The 14066-nt window shown below is 39.3% G+C and overlaps 4 protein-coding genes across 4 annotated transcripts; 3 read left to right on the forward strand and 1 right to left on the reverse strand.

The window, feature by feature from the left end:
* Positions 1-3060: 3060 nt before the first annotated feature.
* A1O9_12946 (uncharacterized protein) lies at positions 3061-3312 on the forward strand (the record flags this gene model as incomplete). The annotated part of the gene is made up of 1 exon (XM_013398128.1): positions 3061-3312. A coding segment is annotated over one exon (183 nt), but the record flags the coding sequence as incomplete, so codon positions are not given.
* Positions 3313-4849: 1537 nt separating this feature from the next.
* A1O9_12947 (uncharacterized protein) lies at positions 4850-6343 on the reverse strand (the record flags this gene model as incomplete). Its single annotated transcript, XM_013398129.1, has 5 exons — positions 4850-5008; positions 5087-5207; positions 5270-5462; positions 5609-6030; positions 6123-6343. Coding segments are annotated over 5 exons (1116 nt in total), but the record flags the coding sequence as incomplete, so codon positions are not given.
* Positions 6344-7446: 1103 nt separating this feature from the next.
* Positions 7447-7788, forward strand: A1O9_12948 (uncharacterized protein; the record flags this gene model as incomplete). Its single annotated transcript, XM_013398130.1, has 1 exon — positions 7447-7788. One exon carries the CDS (start codon positions 7447-7449, stop codon positions 7786-7788), a length of 342 nt encoding a protein of 113 aa, XP_013253584.1.
* Positions 7789-7893: 105 nt separating this feature from the next.
* A1O9_12949 (uncharacterized protein) lies at positions 7894-9103 on the forward strand (the record flags this gene model as incomplete). The annotated part of the gene is made up of 1 exon (XM_013398131.1): positions 7894-9103. A coding segment is annotated over exon 1 (612 nt), but the record flags the coding sequence as incomplete, so codon positions are not given.
* Between the last annotated feature and the right edge of the window lie 4963 nt (positions 9104-14066).

Below are 14066 nucleotides of genomic sequence, written 5' to 3' on the forward strand. Positions count from 1 at the left end.
TAAATAACGTTCGCGCCGATCTTATATATTTTCGATCTAGAAAAGGAAGTAATTATAGAAATAGACGCCTTAGATAAAGTAATAGGAAGCTACCTTAAATAGAAAGACGAATAAGGAAAGCTTTATCTAGTAGTATATTATTTAAGGAAACTAAGTAGACCTAAGGCGAATTATAATATCTATAATAAGGAACTACTTATAATAGTAGAATACCTAAAAATATAGAGAGTATACCTAAAAGGAACTAAATATTTAGTATAAATATACTTCGACTATAAGAATCTAACGTATTAAACGATAACTAAAGAACTTAATAGAAGATAAGTTAAATAAGTTAAAATTCTAGCTTCTTACGATTTTAAAATTATATATATTCGAGGAATAGAGAATATTATAGTCGACGTCCTTAGTCGAAGAACGAACTATATAGAAGGACTAAAATCGAAGCTAGCGGCGCTCCTAGAGAAAAGAAGAAATTACTTAATATATAAAAGAATAGAAATAAGAATACTTATAATACTAGAAATAGAACTAACGATAGAGTAAAAATAGAAAATTATATAAATAAGGTATAATAATAAAAGCGTAGAATACCTAGGTATTAATAAAACGATCGAATTAGTAATACGAGATTTTATCTAGATAGAATTAAGAAAGAACGTTAAAGAATATATTAAGAATTACGATATATACTATAAAGTTAAATATTTAAGATATAAACTATATAGCTTATTATAATTAGCGGAAAATATAGATAAAGTATAGTTAAGAATAGTAATAGACTTTATAGTTAAGCTACTACTATTAAAGAAACCTATAACGAATATAACTTATAATAGTATACTTATAATAAACGATATACTAATAAAATATATTTACCTACTACTATATAAAGAAGTATCGATAGCGGAAGAATTAGTATATATAGTTATAAGGACGGTATTCGTATAATATAGAATACTAGAGGTTATTATTATAGATAGAGATAAACTATTTAATTTATAGTTCTAGTAATCGTTAATCGACTTATTAAGAATAAAATATAAGATATCTATATTATATTATCTATAAACGAACGAATAGACGGAGAGAACGAACTAGATAATAGAGTAATACTTACGGTATTACGTAGATTACTAGTAAAAGAATTAGATTAAGCTATTACTAATAGCTTAATTCGCTTTTAATAATAATATATCGATAGTCGGAATATCGTCGTTCTTTACGAATTATAAAAGATACCTAAACTTTAAAAAATAACTATTAGGTAATAGATTTAAGGCGGAAAAGATAATAATAAAAGTTAAAGATCTATATAAATTATACTTTCTACTAAAAATAATTACGAAAACGGTAAATAGAAAAAGATCTAAGGAACTAGACTTCTAGGAGAAAGAAATAGTTTATATTAATACGAAAAATATAAAAATATAGAGACTAAGTAAAAAACTAGATTATATAAAAATTAAACTATACCGAATTAAGAAAATACTAGGACTAGTCTTTTATAAGCTATAACTACTAGGAGGACTAAATATATATCTAGTATTCTATAAATCGCTATTAGAGAAAGCGGTAGATAAAGCTAGACTAGGACTAGTATATATCGATAAGGAAACCTAAAAATTCTATTATAATATAGAAACTATACTTTAATATAGGTAGAAAGGCCGTTAAGTAAAATATCTAGTTAAATAGTTAGAATATTCGAAATAGAAGAATACCTAGGAACTAGAAATAAACCTTAATTCGAAACTTATTATTTAGTATTATTAGCGGCGTAATCTAGCTAAAAGAATTCTTCTATTAGAAAGTTATTAGTTATTATAGTAAAGTTAAACTCGCCGAAACCGTCGTCTACTAATTTTCCGAGAAGTCGTACTTTTCGATTAACTATTTTATTCTATTTCTTAGTAATCTTCTCGAGGCGAGCTTTTATCTTAAATTACTCGGTTTAAACGACGAGAATATAGCGAGCTAGGTCGGTTAACTTCTAGTATAGCTTCTCGTTCTTCTCGCGTAGTTTATATTTTTTATTTTCTAAATAATTAAATTCGATATTTAAAAAAGTATTACTATATATAATATTCTTTTATATATAGATAAAATAACGAGAATAATTCTCGCGAATAATATATACCTTATATACCTTAATATACTAAGGATAAGAAGCTATAGCTTCGAGACTAAAATCGAAAAGTTTAATTTTAGTAGTAAGATATTAAAGTTACTTAGACTTAGAGAGAGAGGCCTTAAGAGATATAATTAGCTATAGAAAGGAAAGAAAAAGGACGAACTACCTCGGGCGAATAATACTTACTTTATATATATTAAGGATAACGAATAGAAAAAGGAAGAAATAGTATTACGAATTAGGTTACTAGAAGAGTCGCTAAGAATAAGCTACTTATACTCGGAGGAAATAGAGAAGTTAGTCGATAGAGAACGAGGCTATATTATATAACTAGAAAGCGGACTATAGAGGACTATAAACTACGAGTATAGTCTAGGTAAATCTATAGTCTAGGCTAGTATTATATATATACGCTCCTTTACCTAGATAGATAAGTTCGTAGTTAACTTCGTTAGTAATTCTATATCTATATTTAGAATATAGTCCGACGAATAAGTATTTCCTTTATTATCTTAGTCGATACTTCGATACCTACTCTATTAAGGAACTCTACCTTAGTTAGAACTACTTATAGCTCGGATTATAATACTACCCTAGAAGAGCTTATAAATATTATATCGGACCTTAAGGAAACTATCGTAAGTTAGAATAATACCCTTCGCGATATATAGAACGAGTTAAAATAGGTCTAAAGCTAAAATATTGAACTCTAGGGTATAGTCTACGCTCTTAACTCTAAACTCGAACGGGCTACTAACTCCCTTACTCCACTAAGCTCCTAGGCGTTAGTTGTAAACGAAGGCAGCGCAATTTAAGCCTCCATAGGACCTACAGCTCCGACTAACTACTCCTAACCGACGAAAGAACTTTAATGCCTACGCATTAGCACCAAGGCCAACCGAACCGGGGCCGAAGTAAATAGAGAAAGCCTCACTAGAAACCTATCCATCGGAAATACCATTAGCCTCATTAGACAAGCCCTTCTCAAGACGGACAAGACGAAAGATGTCGAAGTAGTAGGAGTAAACACAACTCGCACCGGATATATGGTGCGCTGCAAGGATGAACGATCAGCAGCGACGGCAAAAACACACACAGGATGGCTGTAGGAACTCGGCAACAATACCAAGCTGGTCAACCCACGATACCCAGTAGTTGTACATCGGTTCCCTACCGACGGCTTTGTGCTCCCAGATAACGAACACGAGTTCATTCGCCAACTAATGGAGGAAAGCCACGGGGTGATTGAAGCTCGACCCTGAACAAAGGAGGTAACCCTGTTTGAGAATGCAACGAGCCTACACTCGACAGTTCCTGTGCCGATGAAAGAGTAGTACCACTCAAGAGGAGTAGTCTTGAGGATGGAAGTGTATAGGGTCGTGGATGGACCTCAGTAGCGGCGGGTGGGATGCAGCCGAAGGACCAAGAGCAGGAAGTACCATGAACCGGGAATTCCACGTGCAGCCATGTAGAAGCAGCTAGTTCCCCATTGGGCTTAGCCCGCATGGGAGTATGAAAATCAATCAATCTGTGATATCGACGATATCGAAGTGAAATGGCAAAAAGGAGTAGAAAAGTAGAAAGGGGTGAAAAAGGCCGTTCTAACTTCATTTAGAGATATTAAGGGATAGCTTTGGGGTTCATAGAAACTAAATCCTCTAGATGCTGGGCCTTGGAATATTTAGCCTATCCGGCCGTCTTTATCCTCCGTCATCCTGGTTAGGCTGAGTTATTCCTTGTGCTACTTGGTCAAGCTTTTGGGTACTCTACTTAACCAACAAGAATAGTGTATACACTCAAAAGAAGCACTCTAATGATAGAGGAGGGGTGGAGGAACCGGAGAAAGCGTGCTGAATGCCGGAGTGACCAGAGGCATCCAGCGAAGTAATTATTGGGGAAGGACCGAGCCGAATAAGAACGCTTGGGGAGTAATCCTTACATTCTCTTTTTTCACATGCTGCTGACGTTTCTGATCACTGCAGATTCGTCTAGCACTTGAAGGATTTAAATACCTTGCCATTCCGCCAGGCAATACGATGGTCATTCTCATTAATATACATGGTTTGAAGATGTGGAAACACGATACGCAAGGTGGATCAAAACGCCGTCTCAGTGAGCGACATCCCAGCTCAGTCTGCCTTGCGGCTCCAAATACCACGATCTCTTACTTTAGATCACCGGGGGCTGTGTTACTTAGAAGCTAAATCACAAACTTTGGGCAACTGCTTTCTTGATATCTTACTTTGACATCTCTGTGCAGGTAGAGTACACAAGGATAGCGGTATCAGCCACTACTCCTTGTAGGAAATGTGGTAGACCGTGGCCGAAGTTTCTTTAGCTCTAGAGTGATGGCGGTACTCTTCGCGCTGCACTGTAGCACGAAGTGAAGTGCGCAAGGTTCCAGACGAAAATTGCATAGTTGGTTGAGATTCTTTTCGTTATTCTATGGCTTGGATCTAAGCGGCAGCTCTCGGTTGAACGTGGAATGTAGGAGAGAAAACCCTCGGATCAATCAGTCCACAAACTTGTCGATTTTGCAACCAAATTTTCATTTCACAGGCCAGTCGATCTTCTGCAGGAATTCCTCGGTGTCCTCCAACATCTCTTGTGGTCTCTCGAATGCCGCAAAATGGCCTCCCTTATCCATAGTCAGTATCAGTCCATCAAGCCTCCGTACCAAAGTCCGCCAAGCTGCGTGGAATAGGGGTAACGTACGACTTCATGCTTTTTGAACAGCACAAGATTAAGCCCTTGTGCCTCAACCCACGCCCTTGGCATCGGTGCCACTTCTTTGGGGAACCACGAGTATGCTACTGGCTTACTGTTGAGGTACTTTGGATCTCCGTGGGGGAACTGGCCACCAGGAACGGCGAACTACAACAAAAGGGTATTAGCATTCCTTCCGTAGCTGGAGCAAGAGGAAGACCCGGACAAGAAGGTACAAAGACCCACCTCACGGTAGCAGTAGATAGACCGCGGTAACGTTTTGGTGAACCAATACAAAGTAACCGAGTCAAGAATATCTTTCAGCGGAGGCGTTTCATCGCTCCATTCGATGAACTTCTCCCCGACCCTATCTTGTTTCAGCCAATCTCCCGTCGTTCTCTGAATGTGGGATTGGGACTGCCGGCTTACCAGGCAAGTTGTGCAAGCGGACTCGACGACAGAACGAACCCGATGGTCGCGGGCCTGGTGGCGTGCAAGAGGCCATATGCTCTCCCGGTTGATCTGAATACCAAGCCGCGGGATTCCCAGGCGCGTTTCTCATCTGGGGGGAGTCCACTGTCGGCCTCAATCTTGGGGGTTACCATAGCGGCGATGAAGTTGTCTGGTGGTTCAGTTCGTTCAGTTACAAGAAAGAGCATCTTGAGGAGGTCCTGGGATATCAGGTGGATAACTTACAGTGGACAGCTAGTTGAAGGGGGGGACCTGTTAGATGGTGGCTGCAAGTTATGAACTTTGAGCCAGCCTTACCTTTACATTCGTCATACGTTCCTGCAATGACTTTGGCGGCGAGCGAACCAATGTCTCCGCCCTGGCAGATATAACCACTGCCAAAGCCTAAACCGACCATCAGTTTATTCATGATACGCGCGATGTCTGCTAAGGTGAAGTTCTCGTCCAGCGGAGGCCCAGAGCTAAGCGTCCAACCGGGTAGAGAGACCGCGATGACATGATACGGGAGATCTTCTGGAGTGTACTTCTTGCGGTACAGATCGAAAAGCTTGAGATGCTCAAGGTGACTACCTGGCCAGCCATGCATGTAGAGTATCGGGACGGCATTTTCCTTTCTAGAGAACAGTGCAACGAAATGGATGCGAAATATCTCTCCGTCATCGTCTGGAACTTGAGCGATGAAATTGGGGAATGAGTTGTTGTACTTCTCAGTGGCGCGCCTACGTCGATTTAGTTTGAATGCCCAATGCATGGGCCGAAGAAGTCCGGACTGCTTGTCTCTTTGTCTATTTGGTGCAGGCTGAGAACATACCAGTCGTACTTAGTTAACCAATAATTCTTCGCGTTAGTCATCCATTCATGGCTGACGCCGAAATTCCCGTCGTCAGTATGGAGATTCTCGTAGGTCTTTGGAGCCAAGTTGGACAATCTAAGTAGATCCTTGAAGTCATTCAGGGCTTGCTCGGGGATTGATAATGTGAACATTTCGACCTTCAGCTTAGACGCTGAAGGTATTGTGTCGTAGCCGGACATTACACCGAGAGTGATTTGGCTAATTCAAAACGGAAAGCAAAGGAGTCCAGAGAGCGAGATAGTGAAGAGGAAAGAATGTTAAGGAGGGTCTTGGTTGTAGAGATATCGTAATCCAGAAACCATTCTCTGCCGGGCAGTACACGCCTTGAACTCAAATTGCAAGCAATCAGCATTTAGAGAAGCGATATTTCATCTATAATACGCTTTGCTCGTCGGGGAAGCATCTCCAACTCTCTGAGTTGAACATGGAGAGGAGACCCGCGGAAGAGGAAGTAAAGAGGCTTCGCATAGGTTCGATGGTCATCTCTTGTCAGTGTTTTAGAGTTTACTTCTACTGGATAGGACAGTGACGTGGCCTTTACGAAGCCGGCTAAAGTCGTACATTTTTGGTGCCAAGATGGCGCGTGAAGAACTTCTTCGGCCGTGAAGAGTAGCCAAACCAAAATCCATTTATTTTGGGGCTCTATACACTAGGCGATTAGAAACACCGGCTGTGTATAAGCGAGAGTTTCATTTTTTACCACGTACTGACTGTTCTGTAATTGCACGTTTGTTACCTCTACCCCGGTAGGGCAGTCTGCTATGCAGGTACAGACAACGGCAAGGTCATTGTGGCCCTGATTCTACGCAAGGCCACTGCGTTACAACCCCTACATCTCTGCCAAGAACCGATATGGTGATACATATAATGCTACAGCAAAATTTCAGTAGGACTATAAATTTCATGGTTATCTTTAACAGGGCGAGGTTTATAACCTCTATAATGGGTTCTAGAACGCACGTCGGAAAATTGATAACCTCTGCCTCCCGAAGTGACTGAAAGGACAAGACAAAGTTGGCTAAGGAGAATTCCGACAGGCGGAGATGCCGAGGATATTACCTCAACCAGGCTAACCGGCATCATTGCCGGCTGGAACTCCCCTGCGGTACTATTGTAGAGCAGGGAATGCGGTGAGAAACATAGCTCTAGTCTGTTCTCCCGCTTAAGAAGAAATAATTTATTCACAAACCTGGCAATTCTACCTAATCAAGCAGCCAGCATCGTTGTCCACCCAACGTACAATATCGAGCATCGACAGTCATCTAGGTAGAGGAATCTCAACATGGGCTCAGTCTCACTCCCAGCGACTATGCGAGGAGCACAATGGGACCCGAAACAAAGTCGAGTCGTGGTCAAAGCAATACCTGTCCCAACACCAAAACCAAACCAGGTCCTCGTCAAGATAGCCAGTGCTTCCTTGTGTCGCAGTGACATCTTGGCAGTTGAGGTACCTGGCCGTCAAGGTTCCTTCATCCTGGGTCATGAGAGAGCCGGATTCGTCCAGTCAATACGATCGGCAGTGCCCAGGGGCAGAATTGACTTTAAAGATGGTGATCCTGTAGGATTTTTGTACATCAATGACTGCTGTTTCGAAACTTTCCGTCTACAGCACTCGGACTTGTGATGTTGACGTCCCGGAATGCCGAATGCTAGAAGTATGCTATCCAACAGTGGATCGACTTACAGGGATTACCAGTGGCTGAAGCTTGATCAAATAGTGCATATTAATGCACATGCCGTAGCCTCTCTACTCCACTCACATCCTCTCGCCCTTCCTCAAGCAGGAGCATATATAGCTCGAGGCTACTATACGTTGAAAGATTATCCGAAAGAGTATCAACGACAACGAAAGCGCTTGATGAGATTTCGGCCATCCCAGGCACGGTCTCGGGACAGGGACGTCTATGCGACTTTTGAGGCATCGGCTGAAGTGCTCCAGTCAACCAACACCGAATCGGCCAGTGATTCTCTACAAGTATTAAGTGTCTTGGCTTCGCTGGGGTCCAGTTGGCTGCCACTCCAGCTATTCGAAGCTGGATGGAACGGAGCTCAAACCGTATCATCGGACCTATGACGATGATAGAGACTTAAGTCGCCTCACCCCGTGGCATGTTCATCGTTTGCTCCCGCCAATTTCAGCCGATAGTGAGGGTTGGGACTCATTTCGACTTATCGGGGCTATTAATCTTCTCTAGGGCTTCTCTCTCATCTCAACCGATACTTCTGACGGTAGGGGGATGAGTATCTCTATGCACCCGCTAATCCATGTTTGGGCGAACGACCGACTCGATGCGACTATGCAGCACGAATCGTGGGTTCGAGCGGGATGTTTGGTGGCAATTTCTCTCCAGGACAGTCACTTATGGTAGCAACACCAATGGCAACTTCAACCTCATGTGCATGCGTTGGTGTCTTGGGAAACCGACAGAATGTTTATGTCCGAGCCTTCTGTCCCGATTGTTCGTATTTTGATGACAGGCGGTGCCACTGTTGGAGCGGGTGGTCACGATCCAAAAGCAGACACTGGCGGAGGATCATCCAGATCGACTGGCGTCGCAGCATGAATTGGCGAGTGCATATCAGGATAATGGACAAGTCAAGGAGGCGGTGTCAATGTTACAGCAGGTGGTCACGATCCGAAAGCAGACATTGGCGGAGGATCATCCATCTCGATTGTATCGCAGCAAGTATTGGTGAGTGCGTATCAAGCCAATGGACAGAACAAGGAGACGGTGTCGCTACTGAAAGAGGTGCTCGAGATCAGGGAGCAGACGCTAGTGGAGGATCATCCGGGTCGACGGGCGTCGCAGCAGGCACCGGCTATAGCATATCGAGCCAATGGACAGATCACGGAGGCGGTGTCACTCCTGAAAGAGGCGCTAAAGATCAAGGAACAGACACTGGCGGCAGATCATCCGGATCGACTGGCATCACAGTAAGTTTTGGCCACGATGTTCTGGCACCTGAGACAGCATGCGACCGCGCTCTATTTTATTAATAATGTTGTCGAGGAACTGTGGAAGGTACTTGACGACGATCATCCCGATCGAAAGACGTCTGAGGCATGGCTTCATTACATTCAGGATTCCATGTCCCCTCGGCCATAGACCAAGCGCCCAGCGATAGTGAGGGTTCACTCAAAGCTATATGCGATTGTAGATAACATTCGTCAAACGTCATTTATAGGAACCACCGAAATCTTTTCCTTCATAAGGTAGCTCCCAATACAATAGGCGCAATCGGCAATATATAAACATACTGAAGATCTCTTGGTCCCCAGCTTCGATCCCACTCTTCGTACCACAATGTTTATTCGAAACACCACAAATAACTTTCGCCTGCAGCTGGTCTAATCGCAGTGAGCCCAATATTTGTAACTGTGTTGTGTAGACAATCTAGATATTCTTCTTAATGGCGCCAAACCTCCTACATGGTAATAAGCTCTTTTTTCTGTTCTTGAATACTCCATCATAATAAAATGAAGCAAAAGGGAGATGAGCTCCGCCTGATTTTACCAACGAGTTCACGGTTTTGTTGAGTCATTATTCTGTAGTCTGTGCACCGCCCTAGTGCCAACCACTCTGTCATGCAGTAATGTTATTGGATTGGAGGGTATTTTGGATTGGACTGGCGTGGATCCTATTTGGATGGAGTGGATCCATTGCCTCAGATATTTGGATTAGATTGGATCGAGTCGCTGTAAGTCTGGGCACTATGTAATGTGCCAACCGTGTAGTGTACCACTTATCATGAGTACTAACTACTCAATATTATCATACATTGTCTACTCTATAGACTCATTAATATTAAATTAATGTATAAAAGGTGTTAGGACGTTATCTAACTACCTATTCCGCGTAGTATTTCTAGTATTCGGTCGTATAGAAGGCCTCGTCGTCGCCTCTAAAGCCTCTATACCCTACCTAGCCTACCTAATTATCTCGATACTCGTAAAGACCTTATTATAGTCGATTACGACTCGCTATTACCTCGTAGTAGTTAGCTTATTTAGTTATATACGCTAAATAGTAAGTTCCTACGATTTTAGGGTAATATTCTACTATAGTCGATTAAATACCTTACTCGTTTTTTAAAGTAATCGACGTATAGGACGAGAAAGTGTCTCCTAGGCTAAAATCGAGTCTATTTCTCGTCGTACTTACTATCGAGTAAGTAGCGTATAAATATTATACGATACGTATTAAGCTTACTTACGTAACGGCGGCGTAGTCGGTAGTATTTACTCGTTTTAAAGGTTTTATAGGACTTAATAAGATCGAATAACTTTACGAGGGTCCTAAGGATAAATACTAGCTATTTTCTATTCCGCGCGTATACGAAACGATAAAAGACCCTTATTACTTACTTTTTTATAGGTTTTAAGAAACTTACTCTTCTTTATAGCCGCGGCGTCGTCGTACCTAGCTAGGTTAGCGATTTCGTCTCGATAGCGATATTTAAGGAGCGAAAAGTAATTAAGATTAAGTAGCTATAGGATATAACTTAAATAAGGTATTAAATAGACTAGAGTAATACGATTTATATAATATTCCTATATAAACTCGTACGTCGTATAACTTTTGTGTCTATCGAGTAAAAGGAATCGATAGTCGTCCGTTACCGTTTATAGAATGAATATTTAACGTAGCTAGGCTAAACCGATCTTATTCGAGGTCTATCTATTAGGTAAAACCGTATAGGAATAGTTTAGAGTATTAGGGTCGGTAAACTAGGTCGTTTAAAGCGCTTTTCCTTTAAATATAACGAGATATTATAGCCGACGGCTAATTACTAAGATTATCTCGATAATAGAGACCTATTCACGGTTTTCTAGTATTACTTTATATAATTAAGTAGTATTAACTCTACTAATTACTCGTTAATTAGTATAGACACCTAGAGCGATGCCTATCTCGTCTATATTATAGATATTCTCCTAGGAAACTTAATATCGCTCTCGTACGATATTAAAATACTTAATATCGCTCTCGTACGATATTAAAATACTTAAACTAGCGATTTAGGGACTTAGGAGTAGTACTCTAGAGACGTAATCTATAAATCTTTTTACCTACTTTAGAGCGAATCTCTAGATAACGTTATATAAATCGTAATATCTAGTTTTAGCCGATACTTAAGGGCCCCGTAGAATTACCTTAAATAATTATAACGAGATCTCGTATTTTAGTAAAGCTGGGAGGGTATCCTTACGCCGTAAGGTTAAGTATCTATCGTATAAGTATTTACTCTTATTAATTTAATAGTAGTTACTATAGTTTACGAGTAATTACTCGTAAAGTACTACCCTATAGTCGACGGCCTAGTATTATACGATTAACGTTATTTACTACGGCAGTAGAACGAATAGTTAGATATCGACGGGTTTAATAGTCTAGAATAGCCTACTAGATTCTAGTCTCTTAATTTAATACTATTTTAGCTGTAGAAAGAGTATTGTGTACGAGTAGTTGTATGTCGAAGAGGAGGAGTAGTTAGAAAACGCGACGCGGGACGCGTGGTACACTATACGGTTAGCACATTATATAGTGCCTAGACTTATACGGTCGAATCTAGGTATCGCTAGTTTAGTCTTAGCGTCGCTCGCTAAGATATTCATTAATATTACGTAATATCGTTCGGCTGTATAACTATACGGTCGAATCTAGACGTCGCTAGTTCTTACTAAGATATCCTACGGGTTTAACCCGTAATAGATAGGTCGTAGGCCGATGTTATAAGTAAAGGCCTTATATTTTTCGATATTTAGTAATTTAGTAAGTCCGTCGGCTAGTTAACCTTTAGTCGGTATAAAGGTTAACTTAGTATTTCTATTTACTACGTTTTCGCGTACGTAGTAATATTATATATCGACATACTTAGTACGACTATAATATACCGGATTTTTAGCTAGTTCGATAGCTAAGTTTAAATCCGTATATATAATATCCGTATTTAGGTCTTTAAAAAGACCGATTTCTCGTAAAATAGCCTTTATATAGGCCTACTCTTTTATAGCTTCTTTTAAAGCTATATATTCTACTTTATAGGAACTTAAAGCGACTATTCGCTATAGGCGAGAGTTCTAGGATATAGGGCTATTTATAAATAGGAATAGGTAGCCGGTTATCGAGCGTCTAGTAGATATATCGCCTTCCTAATCGGCATCGGCGTATCCTACTAAAGTAGGTTTTAAGTTATATAAAAGTCCTAGATCCGGAGCTCCTTTTAAGTAGCTTAAAAGCTTATTTAATAGTTTTTCGTATAAGGGCCTAGATTAGATATAAATCTCGCGAGTAGATTAATATAGTAGGTTAAATCTACTCTTATTTTATCTCCTAAATATATAAGCGAACCGATTTTTTATTAATAAAGGGATATAGCTTCTTTTATAGCTATTTCTTAAGAAGGTTCGATTTTTATATATATCGGAATAGGTACTATTTATATTAGTTTTAAGTCCTTAGTAAATTTAGCTAGGACCTTTTCTATATAATACTTTTAGTGTATAAATATAGACTTATTAGGTCTATTCCGGATAAATTCGATACCTAAAAAGGTAGATATTTCTCCTAGGTCTCGAATATCGACCTTTTTAGAGAGTTTTTCGTATAGGTTATTAATTATAGCTAACTTTAGTATAATAGCTATAATATCGTTAACGTAGGCGATTATAATAATTAATAAATCGTTCTTTATATAGATTAGTTCGTCGAATTTAATAGGATATAGCTTATATTTACCTAGAAGACTTTTAAGGTAATATTACCATTCTCTTACTAATTGTTTTAGTCCGTATAAAGCTTTATTAAGCTTATAGATATAATTCGGGTATTTTTAGTTAATAAAGCTAGTTAGCTACTCTATATAGACTTTTTCGGTTAATTTAGTATTAGGATAGGCGAGTTTAATATCCTATTACTTAATTTCCTAGTCTAAATAGGCTACTAAAGCGATTATAAGTCGCTAAGTAGTTAATTTTATTATATTTATAAAAGTTTTATTAAAATCGATGCCGTATCGTTATTAGAAATCTTTTACAACCTATCTAGTCTTATAAATAGGTATAGGATTACTAGAAGTAGAAGGTTTTATTTTAAGGATCTACCGGCCCTTTATAACCTTTATTTCTAGCGTTCTAGGTACTAAATCCTAGACTTTAAGGTCTTAAAGGCTTTTAACCTCTTTTTTAAGAGCTTCTTACTATTTTAGAGCCTCTTTAGTCTCTAGGACTTTAGGATATAAGGGCTCTATAGTACTAAATAGTACTAGGCCGTCTTCCTTTACGCTTTCCTAGAGTTACCGATAAAATTTATTATACTATATAGTATCTTAATCTTAGGCTAGTTAGCCTAATATCTTAGGGTCTTCTAGCGAAGTAGGAATATTAACTAGTTAATCTAGATTAGACTCCTAAATAGCTAGTAATTCCTTTTCGTCCTCGCTAAGTATAGAGTTATCGGCTAGTTAGCCTATAATAAGCTTACTTTATAGGCTTTTCTCGTCTTTTAAGAATACTCCTTTAAATATATAGATATTTCTTACCTATATAGGGTTTCTTTTACTATATACTATTAATTTATACTAGTTTACCTCTTTATTATAACCGATTAATAGATACTTTATATAAGGATTCTAATAGGAGCTTATTTAACTACTATAGGGCCTATCTAATAAGGACGTTAAGCTAAAGGAAAGAGAAAAAGAAGTCCTACCGCTATCTATAGGGAAATATAATCTTCTAAGGTAGGTCGCCCGATATTCTAAGTAACTATTAGTATTACGTAATATCGTTCGGCTATATAACTATACGGTCGAATCTAGGTATCGCTAGTTTAGTCTTAGCGTCGCTTACTAAGATATCTATTAATATTACGTAATATCGTTCGGCTATATAACTATACG

Source organism: Exophiala aquamarina, assembly GCF_000709125.1.
Source record: "Exophiala aquamarina CBS 119918 chromosome Unknown aczIA-supercont1.35, whole genome shotgun sequence".
NCBI classification, from domain to species: Eukaryota; Fungi; Ascomycota; class Eurotiomycetes; order Chaetothyriales; family Herpotrichiellaceae; genus Exophiala; species Exophiala aquamarina.